General features: G+C 40.6%; 1 protein-coding gene across 1 annotated transcript; it reads left to right on the forward strand.

The window, feature by feature from the left end:
- On the forward strand, positions 1 to 25,128 carry LOC311085030 (uncharacterized protein). Its single transcript, XM_084117414.1, has 4 exons — positions 1 to 253; positions 570 to 1,232; positions 15,503 to 15,656; positions 22,856 to 25,128. The coding sequence occupies exons 2-4, from the start codon at positions 675 to 677 to the stop codon at positions 23,182 to 23,184; spliced, it is 1,041 nt and encodes a 346-aa protein (XP_083973540.1). The 5' UTR covers positions 1 to 253; positions 570 to 674; the 3' UTR covers positions 23,185 to 25,128.
- Positions 25,129 to 26,988: the final 1,860 nt, after the last annotated feature.

A 26,988-nucleotide genomic window follows, 5' to 3' on the forward strand; every position in this document is an offset into this window, starting at 1 on the left:
AGTACCAATAGCCAATAAAATGCTGAAAGTGCTGAGAAAGTGCACATTTTACTGACGTGTGTGTTTGAATTTTATTTCGGACTGGAAGAGAGAAAGCACACTTGTGTTTTTTTTTTTTTTTTTTTTTTTTTTTAATCACATTTCTTGTGGCTTTTTTACTGAAAACACAGAAAGCCGCTTTCTTTCCTGTTTAAAGTTGCTGCACAGCCAAGATGCTCTAACACCACATCACAACAGACGAGCCGAAACAAGAGTAAGTCATTAACTATAATAAATAGACAAACACCATCTAACTAAACTAATAACACAAACAGTTGTACTTTTCACATTGTTATTGAAGCCATTGAGTTTTCATTCACAGTGCAGTCTGAAAAATGCAGAATACAAACTTTTTCTTGCAACTTTAGGTCAGATAAAAGTTTGTTTCTTTTTTACAGAAACTGTTTTGTACAGGTTTTTTTTTTTTTAAAGAATTTTTTAAGGTGCAAATAGGTACTTTTTCAAACATATATTTGAACTATGTGATTTCATTTCTGATGCAAATATCATTATATTCTTCTTTGTTAAAGGGCATCTGTCCACCAGTTAAAGATCTTGTGAACTGGACTACAGACATTTTCACAGACTACAAGAGACAGAAGCAGCTTAAAGCATCATCAAACTTCCCTCAGAAGATGAGCTTGGCAAAAGAACTATTAGGGAAAACATATACATTTCTGAAACAATCTCCAGTATTCAGCTCTGTCCCATTGAGCTTACCGTTAATTGGATTTGAGGAGATGATGGAACAACTAGTTTTTAAATGCCCATGTAAAGATGAGCAGAATATAAATCTAACAGTGTCCATGTTCATTGGACCTGCTCTTTTTATTTTTGCTTTAATGAATCTTGTTTTAAGGCCTTTTAAACGTGGAGGCAGTAGTTGGTGTGCAGTAGCAAATGATGATACTCAGCAGAACACGACCAATGCTCATCAGAACTCTGATGCTCCGCAGGACTCTGATGCTCCGCAGAGCTTCCCCAAAGCTTTTGCATCTTGTCTGATTCCACCTGTAATGTGGATCTTCATCTTGTTACTTGATGGAGATTATGTTGCTTGTGGCAGGACAGGATGGAAGGGAGATTATGTTTTTGATGAGGAGCTCAACAGGCATTGGTGTAAACCTACAGAAGGGTTCCAGGATGAGACAGAGCTACGAGATTTGACTCAAAAATATGTTCATGGATCTCAGGTAAATATCATGTTTTATATGAGCTGTTCTTGATATTGTTATGCCAAAATGTATAATTCGTTTTTTTTTTTTATCTACTTACCAAAAATGTCAGAAAGGAAAAGGATAGTTAAGTTCCCTTATGTATTCCTGTGCTCATAAATAATATAACGGGATAGTTCACCCAAAATGAAAATTCTGTAACACTTTACAATAAGGTTCATTAAATCAGTTAACTACCTTAGTTAACATACACTAAGAATGAACAATACTTCTACAGCATTAATTATTAATATTAATTTTAACATTAGTTGATGCACCGTGAACTAACATGAACAAAGATGAATAAATACTGTAACAAATGTATAGGTCACTAGTTCATGTTAGTTAATACATTAACTAATGTTAACTAATGAATCTTATTGTAAAGTGTTACCAAAAAATCATTATCATTGACTCATCCATCATGTTGTTTCAAACCTCCATGACTTTCGTTCTTCTGTGGAACAAAAAATTATTTTGAATAATGTTGGGAACCACTGTAGTATATTGGCTTCCACTGTATGGACAAAAAAATCCATATCTAAAAAAGGCTAATTAGAATTAATAAAGAAAAAAAGTCATACAGTTTTAGAATGACAGGAAGGTTGAGCAGCCTATACAATGACAGAATTGTAATTTTTGGATAAACTATCGCATAAAGGCAGACGCTAGCTCTGTTGCTGATACTATTTACACCCATTTAAACCCACAACAAACCTATTGTCACAGTTATGTTCAGTTTGTCTTAGTATCCCTGGACTTTTAGTTTGTTTTCATTCACATCATGGCTTCTTCTGAAAACTGATAAATGCTGCCTTCAGAGGACACATTCCAAGGTCGGAAGGCATCAAGGCATGTCTGAATGCAATGTTAGTTTCACTAACATGAATGTTCCTGTCTCCTGAGATACATTCATCTGATCGAATTTTGAAGGCAGATTTTTGTTATCGATAATTAAACCATTACGCTGCCTCAGAAGTCTGTCCGAAATCCTGCAAAGTTATCACCTGATAGGGCAGCGAGACAGCAAGTCAGCTGCCTACATCTGACCCAGCCCATGTGTTCCTTTGTTTGATTTTCCCGCCACTCCTTTGTTTCTATGGTTACTGTTATTAGTTCATTCCTTTCGGGTGCACGTCATTAATTACCTTTAATTGTGTCACTACTTAGGTTCTTCCCTCACAGTCCTTCAATGTTCAGTCTAAGTTACATTTAGTGTGTGTTGCCTTGCCTATCTGATTATTATTTGTATTATCCTCATTAAACTTCGTACTGGAAATGTATTCTTCATCGTCTTCTGCCTTCATGCAACCACCCGTGACAGAAGACCGAGCCTTTAACAATGTTATATATATATATATATATATTGATATCCCAGATGTCTACTTGTGAGTCTGCTTGACTAAAAGTTCAGGCATAATATTTTGAAGCAGCCCTTAACTAAAACATTTTGTCCCTAAAATGGATATCATTAGGTGTGACGCCATATTCCTTTTTTTAAACGGGCAATTGTTTGGAGACCTTTGGGGTGTGGGGGTCCTCCTCCTTTCAGGAGGAAGAACAGCACCTCAGAAGGACACTGAAAGTTACAATGTGAGTTTTCTCTCTTCATGTTTAAAAAAAAAAAACAAGTATATCCGGCACTCCTGCTTCAGTTCCCTTTTGCGCTGTCTTTTGGTGTGACTCATTTTACACAAAAATGCCCAAATGAAATTACTTTTCAGTCAAAATTACCTTCAAAACTATATTGTCATATTGTAGTTAGCATGTTAGCAGAGGCGGCCTTACCTATGTTTCACCCGTTTCAATTGAAACGGGCCCCGCCCTCCAAGGGGGCCCCCAACAGAACAGGAAAATCCCATTCATTTTTTCCCTAGGATATTTATTTTCAGACATAATGTCTAAAGTGGTCTCCAACACGTCACTCGCGAGAGTAGCTCGTGGCCTGATTGGAGGTAGCTCGCCAAGGGCCGTTCACATATCGCGTCTTTTGCGCGCTCAAGTTCGTTATTTCAAATAATTGAAGCGACGCGCTCATTTTTTCCAGGCGCAACGAGTCAATATGAAGGATGGGGGTGCACCCAAACTACAGGTGTTTTTTTATTCTCCGTAAATAAATCTTCTAGAAGAGCTACAGCAAGCGTTTATCGGTAGTTAAGCATACTATTTTAATGTTTATGTAAACAAAAAGTGCATATTGATGGTAAGTTTATTTGTCACTTTCATTTTTAAAAAGTAGCTAAAAAAGGTTGGAGACCCCTAAACCATCCAAGTTAGATTGACCACGAGCTACGAGGTTGTGAAACGAAAGTTTCTGCTCCTATAAAAGCCACAAAGTATAAAAATCAACCTTGTTATTTGCGATCTTCTGGAGAAATACTACACTACCCATAATTCTAAGCAAAACACTGACGTCTCTGATTGGTCGAACTTGAGTCGCGCCACGGTTACCATGGCGACATTTACCGCCCCCGCGAACGGTGATCTGAAGTAAATAAATACCGGTAGTTTATGTGTTTATACTTTGCCTTTTTTCCGTAAGGTTAAAACGTTGTGTTTTTTTTTGAGCAGGGAAATAATTTGAATAGGAAATGAAACGTAGGCTACATATGCCAGTGGTGCCTGTTCATGAAGCTGAAAGTGCGCGTAATAAAATAATATGATGCAAACCAACAAGAATCCTTGCTTTTTCTGCTCATGTTTACATTTTATGTGGGCAGGGCCCCATATTAGTTATTGAAACGGGCCCCCAGATGCTTAAGGCCGCCCCTGCATGTTAGCATAAAAGCACATTGCTTAATGTCATGCTAAGTACATGAAACCTCATATGGTGTGACACAAAATCATAAGGTGTGACAGGGTTTTCTTGTCACATATGATTATTTTGTCACACTATATGATATGAATTGCATTTAAATACGTAAATAATGCTCTTAGATACATATTTTATAACTAATAGTTAAGTTTATTGAATATTTCGTCCTTTTAACACATTTTGATACTATATTATGTACACATTTAATATCTATACACCAACTCAGTTTGGTGAATCCCTACTATCCCATTTTCAAGCTGAATCCATGTTAAACTACAGCATGTTTCCCTTTATTTATTTTTTCAGTTTGAGGTAGATTTCAGTAGATGGCGAGATAATGCGAATAAAGAAAGAACAAGGAAATGATACATTAGCTTGCTGTTCGGTCATTGTTTTACTCATCCTCATTTTGAAATGAATTTATGCATTAAATAAAAAAAATGTTCAATGATTTACTATAAAGATTATTAGAATTCATGTAGTTAATATTCAGCAGATTAAAATAAAAATTGCAACATCAAATGAATACAGTAAGTGGATTAATGAATGTGCTGACAAACTGCCTGGGAGCTCCTCAGTGGTGAAACTCCTCCTCCTTCAATCAGTGGAGAACCAGGTGGAACAAATCTGAGGCAATCTGAGCGTGCCAGTACTTGGCTCTGTTGTTGTCTTTAGACCACAGTGAAAGGAGCATTTATAGCACCACTAGACCAAGGAAACTTCATACTTTGTCATCAAGGTGACTGTGCAAAACCAAGCCCTCCACAAGACAGTGAAGGACAGCCGGTAAGCGCCATATTGGCCATGTTTGGCTAGACTGACTTAAGTTGCAGTGCAAATGATACTCTGGAAAACACAGACTCTTAACTCTTGTTGACTTTGATAGGACTTTTACAGTGATATTTGTAACTTCAAATGTTGTTTGGTTTTATCAAACAAGTGGGGTATAAAGGAAAAGTAAGAAAAGCCAAATTCATTGACAAAGAATGTGTTTGAAATGGTTAAAAGTAATTTAAACTTTGTAGAAATCTTAATAAACCAAGTTCTTAATTCAGTTAATAATGTATAGTCAAAAAATCTTTGGCTAAAAATATGAGATCTATTAATTAACCTGAATATTAAACCAATTGAAGGTAAAAAAGTTATTTGGCTAAAGATACTTGGTTTAAAGATAAGAAAATATGCATTTGAAAATTAAAATACCAACTGATTTGTTTTGGTAAAGCATATCTAGTTGTGTGGCTACAATGATACCTTAGAATAATTCTTTACTATGAAAATACTGCTTAAAACTACTGATTAGAATAAAAGTGGAAACCTTGCATTTTATAATAGCAGAAATGTGTTTATCTGAGGTGAATGTGAATAATTTTGTTTATTTAATTTGGCTTTCAACTCAAATAACTTGTATTTGTCATCTCTCTTTTGAGGTTTTTCACCTGTTTACTGCCAACCAAAGAATGGGTAAATAAAAGACAAACAACTGATTCCATGGCTGTTTATTGAGTGAAATCCAGTTAAGATCTTCATGTGGAGGGACTGTCCTTTTCAAGTGGGGAATTGCACAAAAAATAGTCACAACTTGACAGTGAAAAACCGTCACTGAAGACTGGAGAAGGACCAGAAAAGTGACCACACGTGTCCATAGAGACAAATAAAGACTGTTCCCGCCCTGCTACTGTGATTGAAATGGCTGATTCATTACTGTTGGAGCAGCTAAAGACCGCAAGGACCTCAGCGAAGCGTCAGTTTTCCCGTCTGGCCAATAATGTGCTACGAATGCATACAATGATGTCAGAAGAGGAGCTCAGAGACATTTTTAAGAAGCTCACTGCAGAAGCTGGCAAAGTCATTGAAGCCAATGATGATGTAGAGGGGCAATGTATTGAAGAAAACTCTGATGCAGAGGAGTTGAGCGAGCAGCAAAAGTCTGACTTGGTCAAAACAGCCAATGAGTGTGAGAGGAAACTGCAAGAGCTAAAGGACCTCATACAAAAGACATTGTGGGCCAATTTCGGGGAATATGAACTGACACAAGCAATTACAACAGCAGAGTCGCAAGCAGAAAACGTGGGAGCTGTGGACCCAAGTAAAAACCCAGATGCATATCTCTTCATGATCGGACAACTAGAGAAACTTGTGAAGGCTGCGAAGGAGGTGCATAAACATTGGAAGTGCTGGGCCCCCCCAGCAGAGCAACAACAGTTCCAGAGTCGTATCAAAGGCCTTGAAACTATCCTGCCAAAACTCACAATAAGACAAGCCGACTTTACAGGGGCACACGTCAGAGAAGAAAAAAGCTGATTGAGTACTGCTTCAATCAGTTGTGTGACCACACCAGCAATTAAATTAAAGCCAGCTGCCCTCCCAAAGTTTTCTGGCATCCGCCGAGAGTTTCACCGGTGGAAAAAAGATTGGGAAGCGCTTCAGATGCAGGGAGAACCTACTGGATCCAAAGAGGTTAAAAAGTTCCAACTTCTCGACAGTGTGGATGAGAGGACAATACGAGACCTCCGCCTTACAACTTACACAACTGCTGAGGAGGTTTTCCGGGTCTTGGAGAACCGCTTTGGAAATAAGACAACTATAGCCCTTGAGATAGTAGAAGAGCTTCAAAGACTCCAAGCAGTTAAAGGTAACCAGCCCAGGAGGATTGTTGAGCTCATCCAATCTGTAGAAAAAGCCCTGGTCGATCTGAACGAGCTTGGCAAGACCGGTGCTATAAAGAACCCTCTTGTAACAAAAACGATAGAGAGTAAACTTCCTGATGGCCTGAAGAAGGAATGGCTTCTTCATGTAGCTGGCAAAGGTGATGAAGCTGAAGAAGAGAAGCGATTTGACTACCTCCTCAAGTTTCTTCAAGGTCAAGAAGCCATCTATGAGAAGCTGGACCAACTGAGAGAGGAGGAACCAAAACCAAAATCTGAACCTCGGCAAGCTCGAACCAGAACCTCCACCCAACTAAGCAACCAGGCTCAAGGATGTGTAGTCTGCGGAGACGGCAAGCATAAGAAAAGGCTATACTTCTGCCAAAAGTTTCGCACGCTTAAGCTGTCAGAGAAAAGAGATGCTGTCAGGAAGCTGGGAGCCTGCAAAAAATGCCTGGAGATTCACAATGAAGGTGACTACTGTAAATCAGAGTTTCTGTGCAGGAGGCCAGACTGTATAGAACAGCGTGCTGCAGAACACCACTATTACCTTTGCCCGAGAGCTGATGCGTCCAAAGGGAATGTCGTCCAGAGGTCCAACAACAGCAAAGTGGGAGGTGACACAAGAGAGCGTTACACCCAAGCCCAAGAAGAGTTCATTAAAAGCCTCTCACCTGAACTTGCAGAGAAGTGTCGCAATGCCTTTTGCAACACTATAGCCAGAACTTCTCTTGTGTCCAACCAACCCAGCCTTCTAGCAGAGAATGGAATAGTGGAGTGGCCAGTCATCATGATGCTCTTAGAGGTCACAGCCAATGCAGGACAAAAAGTTGGGACTTTGATCGATCTGGCATCGGATACAAACTACATAACTCATGATGCAGCTGATCGTTTGAACCTTAGAAGTGAAGCCATAACCCTTGTTGTCCACGGTGTGGGAGGAATGAAAGTTCGAGTTACCACAAAACGGTACCTCCTAAAGATCCGGGTCCGCACAGAGCAAGGCAACTTCAGATCCCACCAACTCCTCTGCTATGGTTTGGACAGCATTGCTGATATCCACAAACATGTGACAGCCAAAAGACTCCAAAAGTTCTTTCCAGATGTCCCCAAAAATGAACTTGTGAGACCAAGACAGATACAGCTTTTGATAAGCCATAAGGAAGGGCGACTGGTCCCACAGAAAATACGCACCGTTGGGGACCTTGTACTATGGGATGGGCCATTGGGAAAGACAATTGCAGGGACACACCCTGGTCTGTTTGAAGAGGCTACAGTTACAGCACACCAGTCCAGAGCACACTTCGCCAGGTCTATGAGAACAGCAGCATTGATGTATGAAGAACATATCTGCTCCAAACCTACCATCAAGTCTTCTTATTCTGCTATAACCACTCGGGATTTTATTGAGTGGTGGAGATGGGATAGCATTGGCGCCCCCTGCACCCCAAAATGTGGAGGATGTCGCTGCGGCAGTTGTCAACCTGGTGGCAAAGAAATGACTCTGGCTGAAGAAAGGGAGCTGGAAGTCGTAAAGGGTGGCCTGACTTATGTTGATGTTGATGACCACAGTGATAGTCCACACTGGCATGCAAGATATCCATGGCTCATGGACCCATCTACATTGCCGAATAACAGAAAAGCAGTGGAGGCAACCTTCCTCAGAACAGAGAGACAGCTCGCCAAAGTACCGCAGTGGAAAAAAGCCTATGCTGCTCAAGTCCACGAAATGGTTGACCGCCGGGCTGCAAAAAAGCTGACCAAAGAGGATCTAACCAACTGGAATGGACCTGTCTGGTATATTAGTCATCTTATCGCACCCAACCCCCACTCTGTTACAACTCCGGTAAGACTTGTCTGGAACAGCAGTCAGAAGTACAAAGGCCAAAGTCTCAATGACCTTCTGATGAAAGGCCCTGACGTTCTCAACCCAATCCGAGCTGTCCTCCTCAAGTTCCGCCAAGGCTCCTTCGCCGCTCTAGGAGACGTCAGGAAAATGTACAATTCTGTGTGGCTCGAGGAGAGGGAAGTCCATCTACACCGGTTCTTGTGGCGTGATTCAGAGGGCGATGAGCTAGAAGAATACGCCATAACCAGAGTGAATATCGGGGACAAGCCAGCAGGTTGCATAGCACAACTTGCCATGAGGGAGATGGCTAACCTGCCTCAATTCAGCCACCTCACAGATGAATGCCAAGTATTACATGAGCACAGCTACGTCGATGACATCTTGACATCCCACAACTGCCGTGAAAGACTCGAAGTCATCACAAAGAATGTGGAGCTGATTCTAAAAGCAGGAGGGTTTGAACTGAAGCCTTGGGTCTTCTCAGGCCAAGGTAAAGGAGAAAGAGAAAAGGCATCACCAAATATTGTTGTCCTGCCGAACCAGCTTAAGGAGGAAGACAACAAGGCGCTCGGTCTCGGCTACATTGTGGATGAAGACATGTTGCATGTCATGGTGAGGGTCAACTTCTCCAGGCGGAAGAAAAAGATGAGACTTGGGCAAGACTTGCTGCTAGAAGAAGTACGAGCACAGACGCCAGACCCGCTGACAAGACGTGAACTGCTGAGTCAAGTTGCTGGTTTGTACGACCCAGTTGGCCTGACAACGCCATCAAAGCAAAAAGGGGCTATCTTGGTCCGAAGGGCATTTCAAGAGGTAAAACCAAAATGCAGCATGGTCAAGGACACATGGGACCTTCCGCTGTCGGATGAGCTCCGCAAAGATGCAATTGGAATTTTTGAGGAGTACGTCCAGCTAAGCAAAGTAAGGTTCCCAAGAGCCCTTACTCCACCAAAGGCAACAACTGAACCAGTCGCTGTCACTTTTTCAGATGGCAGTGAAAGCTCCTATGGTGCTGTCCTCTACCTGCGGTGGAACTGCAACAAACAATTAACAATTCGACTAGTGGAGTCAAAAGCAAAGCTGACACCTCTAGACCAGAAGGGGGATGCGGTCAAAGCAGAACTTTGCGGTGCAGTCTTTGCAAGCCGCCTGAAAAAGTACTTTGAACAGCATACCCAGATCCAGATAAAAAGGTGGTACCATTTGTTAGACAGTCAGACTGTTCTTGGAGCTATCCAGCGTGAAAGCTATGGATTTCAGACTTTCTTCGCTAATAGAATTGGAGAGATCCAAGAGAGCACACGGCTACAGGACTGGTGGTGGATCCCTGGACCACTCAACATAGCCGACATTATCACTCGAGGAGCTGGGCCAAAGGAACTTGATGCCCATTCAGAGTGGCAGCAAGGGCCAGAATTTCTACATCTTCCAGAGAGCGAGTGGCCAATTATGTCGTCAAAAGATGTGTCTGTGACAGCTCGAGAAAGCATTAACAATATGCAAAAGAAGTCATTCGTGGCAGCACTCACCAGAGCCCAAGCGAAAAGAAGTCTTCCAAGTCTTGTGGGACGACTCCCTGCTGGTGCAGCTGTCCTAAACTTGGTGGATGAGAGGCGCTTTAGTAGCCTAAAGTGTCTAATCAAGACTGTTGCTTTTATCTGGAGAGCCGCCAAAAAGTTTACATCTGCAATAAAGTCCATCGAGACCCCAAAGTGGGAGGCGATTCCCACAAAAGGAGTTATCACTGCTACAGAACGTCAAGAGGCAATAAGAGACATCTATCTTGCTGCTCAAGAGGGGGTGACGTTCCCAGTTACCACTATGGACCGCTTGGTTGTGTACAGAGAGCCAGAATCTGGGTTACTAGTCTGCGGTGGGAGAATTCATGGCTTCAGGGAGGATGGCGCTGCAGTTCCCCTTCTGCCTTTCAATGCATGGGTCTCTACTTTATTGGCACGGGAGGTGCACGATGAGGGTCATGAAGGTGTGGCTGCAACCCTGCTGAAAATGAGGAGGAAAGCCTGGGTCATCCAAGGGAGGAAAATTGCCCAAAAAGTAGTGGAGAACTGCCTTTTCTGCAAAAAGTCAAGAGCAAGAAGGTGCAAACAGGTAATGGCTGACCTACCTCCTGAAAGAGCCACACCTGCAGCCCCGTTCGAGTTCACTACAGTCGACCTCTTCGGACCGTACCTTGTCAAAGATGACATCAAGAAACGGGTCTCAATGAAAGTGTGGGGTGTTGTCTTCAGCTGTATGGCCAGCAGGGCAATTCATGCAGACCTGGTCAACACAATGTCGACAGAGAGCTTCTTGATGGCTTACCAACGCTTTACTGCAATTAGAGGGCACCCAAGAAAGATCTGGTCCGACCCGGGGACAAACTTCATCGGCGCCAAACCTGTCCTAAGAGAGCTGTATCAGTTCCTGGATGCTCAGAATAGAACTTCAATAGAAGAGATGTCGGCTCAAAAAGGTACCAAATGGGAGTGGACAATTCACCCTGCTGACTCACCTCACCGCAATGGGGCTGCTGAAGCTGCTGTCCGCATTCTCAAGAAGGCACTGCAGAGCCTGGGCAACAACACTGGCCTCAGCTACAGCGAGTTTCAGACAACACTACAACTTGCTGCAAACCTTGCCAACGAATGCCCAATAGATGCCAGGGTGCAGAGCCATGAAGAAAGCGTGCAGTATGTGTCACCCAACACACTTCTCCTGGGCCGAGCCTCTCCAAGCGGTGAGATCAGAACATTTGACTTTGCGAACTACCCTTACAAGAGACTCAGAGAGATGCAGAACCAGGTCAACAAGTTCTGGAGGTCTTGGAGCCAGCTTGCCGGCCCAAATTTATTTCTGAGAAGTAAATGGCACACTTTGCATCGCAACGTTGCTGTCGAAGATATTGTCTGGTTGTGCGACCAAAATGCAGTGAGGGGCCAATTTAAGCTAGGACGGGTGGTGAGCGTCAATCCAGATGCTAAGGGCATTGTTCGAGACGTGAACGTCAAAGTGGTCCAAAGCTCCTGCCTTCCTGTCACAAAACTCGCACTAAACCGGCCATCGGCCAAAGTCCTGAAAGACGCTACCCAAACCACGGTCCTGCACAGAGATGTTCGACGCTTGGTTGTCTTGCTACCAGCTGAGGATCAAACTCGGAGCTGACCGGCAGTAAGCAGGTGCTGATTTACGATCTTTCCATCGGTTCCCGTGGGAAGATCGAGTGGGAGGTGTGCTGACAAACTGCCTGGGAGCTCCTCAGTGGTGAAACTCCTCCTCCTTCAATCAGTGGAGAACCAGGTGGAACAAATCTGAGGCAATCTGAGCGTGCCAGTACTTGGCTCTGTTGTTGTCTTTAGACCACAGTGAAAGGAGCATTTATAGCACCACTAGACCAAGGAAACTTCATACTTTGTCATCAAGGTGACTGTGCAAAACCAAGCCCTCCACAAGACAGTGAAGGACAGCCGGTAAGCGCCATATTGGCCATGTTTGGCTAGACTGACTTAAGTTGCAGTGCAAATGATACTCTGGAAAACACAGACTCTTAACTCTTGTTGACTTTGATAGGACTTTTACAGTGATATTTGTAACTTCAAATGTTGTTTGGTTTTATCAAACAAGTGGGGTATAAAGGAAAAGTAAGAAAAGCCAAATTCATTGACAAAGAATGTGTTTGAAATGGTTAAAAGTAATTTAAACTTTGTAGAAATCTTAATAAACCAAGTTCTTAATTCAGTTAATAATGTATAGTCAAAAAATCTTTGGCTAAAAATATGAGATCTATTAATTAACCTGAATATTAAACCAATTGAAGGTAAAAAAGTTATTTGGCTAAAGATACTTGGTTTAAAGATAAGAAAATATGCATTTGAAAATTAAAATACCAACTGATTTGTTTTGGTAAAGCATATCTAGTTGTGTGGCTACAATGATACCTTAGAATAATTCTTTACTATGAAAATACTGCTTAAAACTACTGATTAGAATAAAAGTGGAAACCTTGCATTTTATAATAGCAGAAATGTGTTTATCTGAGGTGAATGTGAATAATTTTGTTTATTTAATTTGGCTTTCAACTCAAATAACTTGTATTTGTCATCTCTCTTTTGAGGTTTTTCACCTGTTTACTGCCAACCAAAGAATGGGTAAATAAAAGACAAACAACTGATTCCATGGCTGTTTATTGAGTGAAATCCAGTTAAGATCTTCATGTGGAGGGACTGTCCTTTTCAAGTGGGGAATTGCACAAAAAATAGTCACAACTTGACAATGAATGTGTTATAAACATATGATTCTTTGCTACTTTGAGTAGAACTCACTGTTTTAAACAATTTTGTGATTTTAGCTGTAACTGAAACAATGATTCACTTGTCAAACTAAGTTGGGTTGTTTTTAAATGCAGCTAATACAGATTTTTGCATACAGATTGTTGTGTGGTGTGACATCATATGGCGTGACACCATGTCATTTGGTGTGACATTCAGAATTTTGAAAGATATTAAGGCTTTTTGGTTATTAATCATAAAATCATCAATGTGACAGATGGGGAAATAGTGCCATATATTGAAAGATTACAACTAAACGTCTGTCTATGTGTGATGATAAAGTAAAATAATGCAAAATGTAACATATTTGCACATAAGACATGCTATACTTTTATATAGTAATGATAAAGAATCCGGATAAATTGACTTACATTATCACATTATACCCCTTTTTAATTTAATACACAATAACATTCATGTCACACCATATGACATTTTTAGTCACTAAGACAGTAAACTAGTGAATAAATGTAAATTTTAGGACAAAATCTACAAGACCACATATATATTTGGAAATATAAGAGTTGGTAGAATATAACCCAATGAGTTCCATGACTTTGAGATTTTTTTTTAAAAACTTTTTTTTAGCCAAATATGTCAACCACCCATATATATATATATATATATATATATATATATATATATAGGCATATGAAGAGTTCAGATGCAAAAGCCTCTTAATGCCATCTTAAATTTTCTTCTATAATGGTAATTTTTTCAAGCTCGTATATTTAAGTTCAGTAATTTCACTTAAATGACAATTAATAGGTAATCTTCATTGTCAATTAAGTGAAATTACTGAATTTAAATATACAAGCTTGATAAAAATGATCATTCTAGAAGAAAATTTCAAATGGCACTTAGAGGCTTTTGCATCTGAACTCTTCATATATACATCTAACAGTATTATATAAATATTTAATTGTTGCTTAAAGGGATAGTTCACCCAAAAATGAAAATTAGCCCATGATTTACTCACCATCAAGTCTTCCAAGGTGTATATGACATTCTTCTTTCAGACGAATACAATCGGAGTTATATATATATATATATATATATATATATATATATATATATATATATATATATATATATATATATATATATATATATATATATATATATATATATATATATATAAAATGTCCTGGCTCTTCCAAGCTTTATAACGGCAGTGAATGGTTGTTTCTGTTTTGAATCCATAAAAGTGCATCCATCCATCATAAAAGTGCTCCACACGGCTCCGGGAGGTTAATAAATGCCATCTGAAGCGAATCGATGCGTTTGTGTAAAGGCGGGCGTACACGGTGAGATATTGCACACGTTGCGAGTCAGTTTAACTGCTAATCGCGTCAAAGCAGCTGGTACACGGCACGACTGTCCTGCACAAATTTTATCCCGAGCCGGCAGCCATCACGTGAGCTTTCGCGCTAAACACAGAGACCATCAATGTTGCATGCAGGCAAAGCTTCAGATAGAAAAATGACAGAAATGTGTGTGCAAATGATTTGTTGAAAAGCAGAGCCATTCCTTTCAACATAAAAACTTGAGAGAGAGAGAGAGAGAGAGAGAGAGAGAGAGAGAGAGAGAGAGAGAGAGAGAGAGAGAGAGAGAGAGAGAGAGGTGTGTGCGTGTGTGTGTGTGTGTGTGTGTGTGTGTGACGTGTATGGCACGCTGTATGGCTGCTGCCACTGAGGTATAGCCCCATCGACGTGGTTGTGTATGATTTGGCAATAGGGGACAGCTGGTGAAAATCGGGCCGACTCCCCGAATTTTTTAAACATGTTTAAAAATGATCGGGAGGTCGGGGAGGTGCTCATAACATGCTCGGCTCGGCTCGTAATTCCTCTCACACGCTTGTTCCCCTAAACTAACTTACTTACTAAACTAGCTTCCTGCGCAGGAATAAATCAACAAATAGACCTGCAAATGTCCTTTAAATGCTTTAATCACGGCCAGGAGATCTTCCCGAGCAGTTCTCAGGGAATCTCTCCCAAGAAGCAAGGCCGGAGGATCTCAGACAAATTCCATTTAGAATCCCACTGTAAAACACATATACAACCGTTTTTATGCAGTATAGGCTGCATTACATAATTTCCCCACTATTTGATTGGTTCTTCATATGCAAACCCCTCTGTTACTAGATAAAGCAAACTTTGTTTTAATGATGACTTCATTTGTTAATCACAAGATTCTAACAGACTGTCTAGTTTCATTTCCCCTTTCTGTATTTATACACACATACACTCAAAGTCACAAGTTTTCCCCAAAGAGTTTGGAAACATTAAAAGCATATGAATGTTATTCCTGCAAGAAAAACAAATGTTAGTTGATTAATTAAAGTTGATTAATTAAAATCCATCACAGCCTAAAGTGCAAATTCTGCGAGCAATGCTACGTACTGCTGATATTTACTGTACACCATCCATGACGCACTTCTACTTCTGACGTCACAAGTTGCGCTTTAGTCACGTAGACAGCACTTTAAAAAGTAGACTGCGTATGTTCGTAGAATTTTACTTCGTAACTTTACTTTACTTCGTATATATATTTTTTTTCTTTGGGTGAACTATCCCTTTAATGTATGATTTTTATTTAATTTTTTCTTTCAGTATGCAGGTTATGTCATGATCGGCATCTTAAGTGCTTTGTGGATTATCGTAGTGGATATATATGACAGCTGCAAAACTGGTAAATGTGACTGCTGCCCATGTCAACTGTTACACTGCTGTGGACGAAAAGCAGAGAAACAGAACGAGGGACAAGGTAGGAGACAATTTCAAGAACAGTGGAGAGAATCAAACACTGTGCTACTTCGATCTTAGCCTGTTACTTCCAGCAAGGCACAGATATTATGTTTAACAGAAATGAACAAATATTGTATCTCTTCAGACCTGTTTCTTCCCAGTGAAGAAAAAAAGTAACCCACATGCTGTATAAGAATGTAGGAAAAATAGGTTGTTGAATTATTGGATTAAGTCTAAAAAGACTAGTGTGTAGTCTATATGTATGTGGGTGTTTATGTGTACTTGCTCTGGTTGATTTGACAAATGTATGATTGTAGCATCAAGGCATATGTGTGTGTGGTCCTGTTAAACCCTATGCTATGGGGACAAAAGTATTTTTGTTAAACTTTTGGTAAAAAAAAAACAATTAAACTTTAAAAAAACTTGTATACTACAAGATCATCAAATTAACGTTTTTTTTTTGTTTGTTTTTTTTTTTTACTATTGAACAGCCCATTAAGTTATTTGAACTTAAGTCTTCTTTTTAACTCCAATAGTCGTGATTTGGATCTCACGTTTATAAGCTTAAAGTTTAATTAAATCACGTAATCACTGGCTTGACTATTTGTGAGTTGAAACCAAGTTTTTTGTCAATTTGAGTTTACTCACATTTTAAGGCAGCAGGTGAACTTTCATTTCTAAGTTTAACCACCTGAAAATGTTTTACAGTGCATGAACATAAATTAGCATATAAAAGGTAAAAAAGAAGTTCTTCCCCGGTCTGATCTTATGTGATGCCTGAAGCTCAATCAGATTAAGTTATGGGTCATGTCTTCATTGTGATTGGTTCATCAGGGACCAATCAGTTACCAGGCAGTACACATGATAAACACAACATTTTATGGGTTTAAACCAAAAACCATGTGATGCCCATTTTATTGGACGTAGGGTCTGAAGGGGTCAAAAAAAGATTGCACAATTTTTGTTTTGTTTTACTGATGTGGTTTACAAATAAATTATCCATATACTTGCTTACTAGTCATAATGTTTTCAAAATATGTGTACTACATTTAGGGTCCATTTGGACCTGAAGAATCATTCATTTATAAAACAGTAAAACAACTAAAACCATATTGTATCTGATAAGCAACTCCTCATTAATGAGTTATTGTGAAGAAAAAGTTTTGAATGTTACCATGTTATTATTGCATTTACCCCTTTTTAGGAATATAAAAAATAACGAACTATGATATTGAGTGTTGAGACATTTTATTTGAATATATCATTTTATGAAATTTATAAGAAATCTGAGAATCTTATTAACCCTATTGGAATGAATGGAATTTTATTAAATTCCTTGATCAAATTTATAACTCATGATTGTTTTAAACAGTCCACATTTATGAAATCGTCTCAGGTTACGAATGTAACCTATGTTCCCTGAGAACAGGGAACGAGACAATACGTCATCACGACGCTATGGGGAACGCCTCAGGCGTGACAGGTGTCTGAAATCAAATATCAACTCACAGCAATCATGTTGACCGGCGACAGCCTGTGCATCATCAGCTTGAATGATGTGCGCGCGACCTGGATGTATAAAAGGGAGCCTTGCACATATGACAACATCCTATCGTCTGAAGGGACTGTTGCAGGCAGGCCCCGAGGCATGGCAGGGAGACGTATTGTCTCGTTCCCTGTTCTCAGGGAACATAGGTTACATTCGTAACCTGAGACGTTCCCTTTCGAAGGGAACTCAACAATACGTCATCACGACGCTATGGGGAACGAAATACCAACTCCACCATGCTGAGGGGAGTGCATGCCCAAAGGCAGTGACAACTGTCAGAACCAGTAATTCAGAAAACACTGGAACCACTCACCCTTAGGTCACATCGGGCTGTCAGTGACAGCACTCCCTACCGGTCATAGCCCAAGCTAATGAACCAAGAAACCGCCAGAACATAGTTAATGGGGGTATATCTGGGCCAGCTCAAAGACTTAGGACCACAACTTTCAATAGAAGGGGTCCCTTCAAGGGAGTGTGGCTAGGGGACCCAAGGGACTCCCAGCCAGTCACTATTCAGGGGAGCATGCCTCCTGAAATGCCACCAGGCTGGCCTGGTGATCTATACTAAGACACACAGTCTGGCCATTGCCTGTCTGTCCAAGACAGAACCTCTGGAAGTTGCCTTGGGTAAGGCATCCAGAAACTGAAGGCCTGTAAAGCTGGCAGAAACCATTCAGTTCCGGATCACAGAGACGGGATCTCCCGGAGAGTGTGACTTAACCTCAAGAAACAACGGAAGTCGTCCACTCAATCCACGGGTCTACCCAGTGCTCGATCCGAACACTGGGGAAGTAAGAGAGGGTTCAAAACCAGGAAGGTCTACTGAGACCTAAGACCTGATGACCCCCTCATGTGGGGAGCTCCAGTACATGAGGGCTCATATCAGGAAGGCCGGTGAGGCCTGTAACCTGGCGACCACAGTATGTGGGAGCTCATACTCAGGAAGGCCTGTGAGGCCTGAAACCTGACGACCACAGTAAGTGGGAGCTCGTATTCAGGAAGGCCGGAGAGGCCTGTAACCTGACAGCCACACATTGTGGGGCTACCTTCAGAAAGGCCTAATGAGGCCTGTAACCACAGAATGTGGGAGATAGCTTGAAAGGGAAGCGCCTGTCGTAAAACATTGCGACAGAAGACGCATCTAGAGTGGGACCCAAGGTGAAGAATCGGAGTCTGAGCCACGTAAAAAAGGGAATGAAGCGGACAGCGCATAACCCTTACCATAATTATGGATTTTAGAAGGTACACGAAACGAAAGTGCGTGTACTTAGCCAGTTCAAATCCAGGAAGGCCTGGTAAGGCCTCTAACCTGGCGACCACAGTATGTGGGAGCTCATACTCAGGAAGGCCTGTGAGGCCTGAAACCTGGCGACCACAGTAAGTGGGAGCTCGTATTCAGGAAGGCCGGAGAGGCCTGTAACCTGACAGCCACACAATGTGGGGCTACCTTCAGAAAGGCCTAATGAGGCCTGTAACCACAGAATGTAGGAGATAGCTTGAAAGGGAAGCCCCTGTCGAAAAACATTGCGACAGAAGACGCATCTAGAGTGGGACCCAAGGTGAAGAACCGGAGTCTGAGCCACATAAAAAAGGGAATGAAGCGGACAGCGCATAACCCTTACCATAAATATGGATTTTAGAAAGTACACAAAATGAAAGTGCGTGTATTTAGCCATTCTGAATCCAGGAAGGCCTGGTGAGGCCTCTAACCTGGCGACCACAGCGTGTGGGAGCTCATACTCAGGAAGGCCTGTGAGGCCTGAGACCTGGCGACCACAGTAAGTGGGACCTCGTATTCAGGAAGGCCGGAGAGGCCTGTAACCTGACAGCCACACAATGTGGGGCTACCTTCAGAAAGGCCTAATGAGGCCTGTAACCACAGAATGTGGGAGATAGCCTGAAAGGGAAGCGCCTGTCGTAAAACATTGCGACAGAAGACGCATCTAGAGTGGGACCCAAGGTGAAGAACCGGAGTCTGAGCCACGTAAAAAAGGGAATGAAGCATACAGCGCATAACCCTTACCATAAATATGGATTTTAGAAAGTACACGAAACAAAAAGTGCGTGTACTTAGCCATTCCGAATCCAGGAAGGCCTGGTGAGGCCTCTAACCTGGCGACCACAGCATGTGGGAGCTCATACTCAGGAAGGCCTATGAGGCCTGTAACCTGGCGACCACAGTAGGTGGGAGCTCATACTCAGGAAGGCCAGTGAGGCCTGAAACTTGGTGACCACAACCTGTGGGAGCTTACTTTCAGGAAGGCCTGGTAAGGCATGTAACCTGACAACCACACCATGTGGGGGCTACTTTCAGAAAGGCCTAATGAAGCCTGTAGCCTAAAAAACCACAAAATGTGGGAGATTGCTCGAGAGGGAGGCGTCTGTCGTAAAACATTGCGACAACAAGACGCATCTAGAGTGGGACTCGAGGTGAAGAACCGGAGTCTGAGCCACGTAAAAAAGGGAATGAAGCATACAGCGCATAACCCTTACAATAAATATGGTTTTTTAGAAAGTACACAAACGAAAGTGCGTGTACTTAGCCATTCTGAATCCAGGAAGGCCTGGTGAGGCCTCTAACCTGGCAACCACAGCATGTGGGAGCTCATACTCGGGAAGGCCGGTGAGGCCTGTAACCTGGTGACCACAGTGTGTGGGAGCCCATCAGAATGTGGAAGTAGCTTGAGAAAGGCGTCTGTCATAGCATACTTCGACAACAGGACGCATCTAAAGTGGGACCCGAGGTGAAAGACCGGTGTCTGAGCCACATAGGAAGGGACCGAAGCGTACAGCGCATGACCCTTATCATAAAATATGGATTTGAGAAAGTACACAAGACGTTCAGTCGTGTGACTTACCATAAGTATGGGTTTAAGAAGGTACGGAGCGTACGTACCAAAAAGAAAAATAGATGAAGTAAAGGTGCATGTACTTCATCACTCTATATTCAGGAAGGCCTAGTGAGGCCTATAACCTGACGACCACAGTAAGTGGGAGCTCATCCTCAGGAAGGCCGCTGAGGCCTGTGACCTGACGACCACAGAATGTGGGAGCTCGTATCCAGGTAGGCCGGTGAGGCCTGTAACCTGGCAACCATAGCATGTGGGAACCCATGATCAGGAAGGCCAGACGAGGCCTGTAACCTGATAGTCACAATGCGTGGGAGCTCACATTCAGGAAGGCCTGATGAGGCCTGCATCCTGTCATGTGGAAGCTCACAACCAGTGAGGCCTATACCCTAGCGACCACAGTGAGTGGGAGTTCACATTCAGGAAGGCCTGGTGAGGCCTGTAACCTGACATGTGAGAACTCATAACCAGGAAGGCCTAGGAGGCCTGAAGCCTGGTGACCACTGAATGTGGGAGCTTAACACTCAGGAAGGCGGAGAGGCCTGACACCTGGTGACCACAGTACGTGGGAACTCACATTCAGGAAGGCCAGATGAGGCCTGTAACCTGACATGAGGAAGCTCATAACTAGGAAGACCTGCGACCACGGTGTGTGGGAGCTCATACTCAGGAAGGCCGGGTGAGGCCTGTAACCTGACATGTAGAAGCCCATCACCAGGAAGGCCGGTGAGGCCTGTAACCTGGCGACCACATTATGTGGGAGCTCATAACCAGGAAGGCCGGATGAGGCCTGTAACCTGATGACCACAGTATGTGGGAGCTCACATTCAGGAAGGTCGGTGAGGCCTGTAACCTGACATGTGGAGGCTCATAACCAGGAGGCCTGGTGAGGCCTATAACCTGACGACCACAGTATGTGGGAGCTCATACTCAACCACCGTATGTGGGAGCCTATATTCAACCACAGTATGTGGGAGCTCATAACCAAGAAGGCCTGGCAAGGCCTGTAACCTGGCGACCACCGTGTGTGGGAGCTCATATTCAGGAAGGCCTAGTAAGGCCTGTAACCTGATGACCACAGTATGTGGGAGCCTATATTCAACCACAGTATGTGGGAGCTCATAACCAAGAAGGCCTGGCAAGGCCTGTAACCTGGCGACCACCGTGTGTGGGAGCTCACATTCAGGAAGGCCGGTGAGGCCTGTAACCTGACATGTGGAGGCCCACAGTATGTGGGAGCTCATATTCAACCACAGTATGTGGGAGCTCATAATCAGGAAGGCCTGGTGAGGCCTATAACCCGATAACCACTGTATATGGGAGCTCATACTCAGGAAGGCCTAGTGAGGCCTCTGACCTGATAAACTACAGTATATGGGAGCTCATATTCAGGAAGGCCTGGTGAAGCCTATTACCTGAACACCACATACGTTTTTTTTTTTTTTTTTTTTTTTTTTTTTTTTTTTTTCTCAGAATTAAATGCAGTCTTTTCTTTTAAAATACTGGATAAGTGAAACACGGTCTGGATGGTAGGCTGAATAAAAATATCTAACTTCTCAAAGTCAGATAATATTCCATCATTTTAATTCCATAGAATTAAATGCAGCCATAATCACCAGACAATACTGTTTTGATATTTATCTATACGTTCTCGTAATCTACACACTGCCTCGGCAAACGCGAGATACGAGCCGTTTAAAATATTTGGCTTTCATCCCTCGAGAAGAAAGTCAACAGGTGCGAGGTTGAAACATCCGCCAGCGCAAGGATGCGCGCGCGCCGAGATATTTCTCAATGAACACTGCCAGCACCCTCAGGAGCTGACTGTAAATGCCTCGAACCCAAACAGTATTGTTTCACAGATCGCGTGCACCACGGGGCTCAGATGCTGAACCCTCCTCCCTCGAGAAAAGGGTCCGACGAGAGCGGAGCGTCTTCAAATGAAAAAAAAACGCTCACAGTTTGCACAAGAGGCTCTCTCGAGAGCCTCCCGTGCGTGCTCTTCTCCCAAGCAAAAAACGCACAGATCGTGTGTGTTTCACCCAATGTCAAATATCTTGGCCATGGGTCTGCACACTTGCGAAAATTCTCCTTCTTCTCTGCGCGTTTCAACGATATTCTCCAAACAGACAAACAGTCCCTGAAGACGAAAAGATGTTGTCATATGTGCAAGGCTCCCTTTTATACATCCAGGTCGCGCGCTCATCATTCAAGCTGATGATGCACGGGCTGTCGCCGGTCAACATGATTGCTGTGAGTTGATATTTGATTTCAGACACCTGTCACGCCTGAGGCGTTCCCCATAGCGTCGTGATGACGTATTGTTGAGTTCCCTTCGAAAGGGAACTTCATATTTATTTTTAACAAAACAACATAAACAAAATCAAACAAAATACTTGCATAATCTTTCACTTCAGATGAAAAAAGTGGCAATTTTTTCATGCTGCAATGGTTCGTCAATAGACGTACACATTCATGTTTATCAGCAAAATTCAGCCCCAAAAGTGTGTGAGATATGGGGAAAAGGCTATATTTTACAACAGTTATTTATTTTATTTTTTTACATTAATATAACTTTATAGATTACAAACAAAACCATGTAACTTTTTTAATGGTTATATCTTAATAAATTACCTTAAACTTGCATTTCTTTTTAGAAAAGATATGTATCTCTTCCGAGTCAAAAAAGACCCAAATGTGTTATGAGTGTTAAACATAAATTTTAAAACTTAAATACAATTAACTGGAAATGGCTTTAAATGATCATGCTTTATTTAATGCAATTTTAATATTTATGATTTTCCTGTGCATGTCTAATAGGTACAACTGGACAGCAAGGGTCGGGGGGTTCTGCTACAACGGGACAGCAAGGGTCGGGGGGTTCTGCTACAACGGGACAGCGTGAGTCAGGGAGTTCTCAGGCGGGTGAGGGACAGGAAGAACCAAGGGGTTCTGCTACAGCCGTACAGGGAGAGCAAGGGTCAGAGAGTTCTGATACTGAAATGAAAGAGCTACTGCCAAAACCACACCACCAACACAAAGACAGCTGTCAAACAAACCCAACAGTGACCAGCATGGACAGCCTGAGTCAGGGAGTTCTGCTACAATGGGACAGCCTGAGTCAAGGAGTTCTGTTGCAATCGAAATGAAAATTCTAAGTTGAAAGGTCGCGCCGGCGCCGGCAGAAGTACCGTCCCACTGTTTACAATGCGACCGTACATAAGAGGATAGTTCAAATAGTATTGTTTGCTTTTACAATATGCTATTATATATATAGTAATATTATTCAGTGAATATGAATATGAATAGTATATGAATAACATTCTGATTAATATGAATAGTAGTTCAAATAGTATTGCCGGCGCCGGCGTGACCTTTCAACGTGATGACGAGTTCCCTGTCCGTTTGTTGATCAGCTCAATCCGAACTATTGAAGGTAAAAAGTCTATAAATTATTATTATTATTTTTTTTTAAATGACCTATCGTTTCGCTAGATAACAACCTCTTCTTCAGCTGTGATCGCATACAGCCCGTTTAAACACTTCAAAGACTTAAAAACGATGGTAACCAATGAAGTCCATTGTTAGAAGAAAAATCCAGAAATGTTTTCCTCAAAAAACATAATTTTCTTTTCCACTGAGGAAAGAAAGACATGGATATCTTTGATGGCATTGGGGTGAGTAAATTATTAGGAAATTTTCATTTTGGGGTGAACTAATCCTTTAACAATACGAATTGCTAAACACTCATTTTATTTCTGGTTCATTCATCCTGGAGGCCAGAGGGCGCCCTTATAGCAAATCCTTTATATGGACATCAGATATGGCTACAGCTACATGATAGAGACGTTTTGACTAATGAAACATGAAGACAATAAACACGATTGTAATGATCTATGTTTATCTGTGTTCTTCAAGCCATCACATATTTTCGTATATATATATATATATATATATATATATATATATATATATATATATATATATATATATATATATATATATAATGCAAAGCTAATCGACATAGCCTGTATCAGAGTATATCATTTTTGTATTAAAGGATTAGTTCAATTCAGAATTAAAATTTCCTGATGATTTGCTCACCCCAACGTCATCCAAGATATTCATGTATCTTTTAAGGGTAAAATAACTCTTTTTGTGAAATTTGCTCAAGTTTCTGTTTCACTGAAACAGACTGTTCTATGTCTTAATATATATATATATATATATATATATTTTTTTTTTTTCTAGTCTCTATGTTTTCTGTGGTAGATTCAATAGTTTGAAGCTATTTCCCAATTCAAACATAGAACTCGTAAACTAGATCAAGAGACCAGATAATTGATGAATTCAAATAGAGTATGTTTTGAGCTTTTAAAAAAAAGTGCTATACAAATAAACGGTTAGTTTGAAGTGAAGTGAAGGCCAAATATAGTAACTCATACTCTGAATTTGTCCTCCAACCCACCCAAGCATCCTTCTAAAACAGACATCAAGTTAGTGCCTTTTGGACTTTTGATTAAAGATCACAAATGTAAAATTTTTGTTATCTAATAATATGCAAGTTATATTATTAATATTTACAATAAAACGTAACTGTGACTATACATCACAGTGTGCTTCTTATCTTCAACTGATTATTATCACTATGACTTGTTGTATGAACTACGACAGTGAAAAGCCAAAGAGTATTTTATGAGAATGAACAGACAGTTCTACTTAAGAAGGCGGTTCTGGTCTAGTGAATGCAGATTCATACACCTTTTCTGAATGTGATTTATTTCATATTGTTGTTTCCTTTACCTGTGCTTAATGCCTTGAATCTCAACTGAGTGTTTAAATGGATAGTTCAGACATTCTGTCATGTCACGTAATGTCATTATAAACCATTATAAACTTTATTTTTTCGCTGTGAATAAACCTATGCATTTTTTAACTATCCCTTTAAGAATCATATGTGAAGAAAGCCAGAGTTCTCTTCTTTTCTTTTGTATGAATATATTTTTTTGTGTTTTTTGCTGTATCTTCTTAAAGATTTAATAATGTACCCTTTTTAAACCTTATTTTTTACATTAAACCTTATTTCAACTACATACAGTTCGTTCTCACTTTTCTCACTTTCTCAGAAGAGCCGACAGATATTGTTTGATTCATAACTTTTTGTTTTAACAGAGCTCAGACATTGTGTGGGGAAAATTGTAAACATTTGTAAAAGTAAAAAGCTGCTGCTCCTGTTTCTTATAATATCTGCATATCATCAGCGATGTTTCCTTTCATTTATACTATAAAAGAAGACAGAACGAGGTGAGTCCTAATGAACAGGGAATATATCTAGCAATAAATCAAAAAAAAAAAAAAAAACTCCATTGGTTGTGAGGTATTAAAAAAAAAATAAAAAAAATAAAAAAAATAAAAAAAATAATGAGGAACCAGACTCATCTGGTAAAAAAATAATGTCCATATAGCAATCACTCCATTTAAAAAGGCATAATTTTATTACCTACAATGTATTTTTTTTTTTTTTAAATGCAATATTTTATCTTTATATTGTTCAGCACATTTTTTTTAAAGAAAAATGAAAGAAACAGAATCACTTTGAGTTTCCACATATCATCCTCAACTGTTTGCTTTTAGTTTTTACGAAACAATATTTAAATGAACAGAGCTGGCCAATGGCAAGTAGTGGCACCTGAAACTAAAACTGGGAAAAAGAATAAACTACTGTCACGGAGTCACCAGATCGGCACGCTCCGCCCACTCGTTCCCTCTCCCCGAATTCTGATTCACTGCACATCATCATCAACTTCTCCTTCACTTCCTTGTCTGGTCTTGTCCTTACGTACACTTACAGACTCTACCCACATACCTACCGTTGACTATACCTCAAGGATTTCTTAACTGTTCGTCTTCGATCATATGTGTTCATATAAACTCATCTTTAGATTAATTAGAGACAATAATTTTATTTTTTATGATATGAATGATAATTGTTTTCTTTTTTGTTTAAGGAATCTGTACACATTGTAAACTCTCTTAAAAGATGTCTTTACAAGAAGATATTTTAAGCAATGTACAAGAATTTCTGAAAGGAAATGCTGTTCAGACTTTTCCAGCAAGTCTTTTGTTAATTGGATTGTAGAAGCTGATTGAAGAAGCTTGGATTGTAGAAGCTGATTGGACATTAATCTCTCTTCATTGGACCTGCTGTTTTCATTTTTACTTTAATGTATCTCGTTTTTAGGGCTTTTAAATATGGAGTAGCAAATTATGATAATCAGCCTACAGTGCAGCTTGTCTGATTCCACCAATCATATGGGTTATCATCTTGTTACTTAATTTTTATGTTTATGATTAATTTTTAACACATTATATGATTTATGAGTACAGGAATACATAAGGGAACTGAACTATCATTTTCCTTTCTGATATTTTTGGGAAGTAGATTAAAAATAATAATAATTATAATAATATAAATAATTAGAGGTAGTAGAGGGATTAGCGGCTCAAAATATCTTTTTACTTAAAAGTGAAATTTCCCTACACATCTGTCCGTTTTATATATTCTTTCTATATTCAATTTATCTATAAAATGGTATAAGGGCAATTCATATCTTTTTGATATAAAAGATATATACATTTTTACGTTTTTTTTTTTTGCTATACGTAATAATGTTTACATTTAAATGTTGTCATTATGTCCATAGTGTACATTTCACCATCTATCCAATGTACAAAAATTTACATTTTGCACCTGAAAATGTTATGTATTGATGTTGCGTATTAACAATGAGACGAGGCTGGCACCATCTATATATGTGACCCTGGATCACAAAACCAGTCACATGTCACACGGGTATATTTGTGGCAGTATAGCCAACAATACATTGTATGGGTCAAAGTTATAATTTTTTTCTTTTATTCTAAAAATCATTTGTTTATTAAGTAAAGATCAT

Source organism: Abramis brama (assembly GCF_963993115.1).
Source record: "Abramis brama genome assembly, chromosome: 6".
Taxonomy (NCBI): domain Eukaryota; kingdom Metazoa; phylum Chordata; class Actinopteri; order Cypriniformes; family Leuciscidae; genus Abramis; species Abramis brama.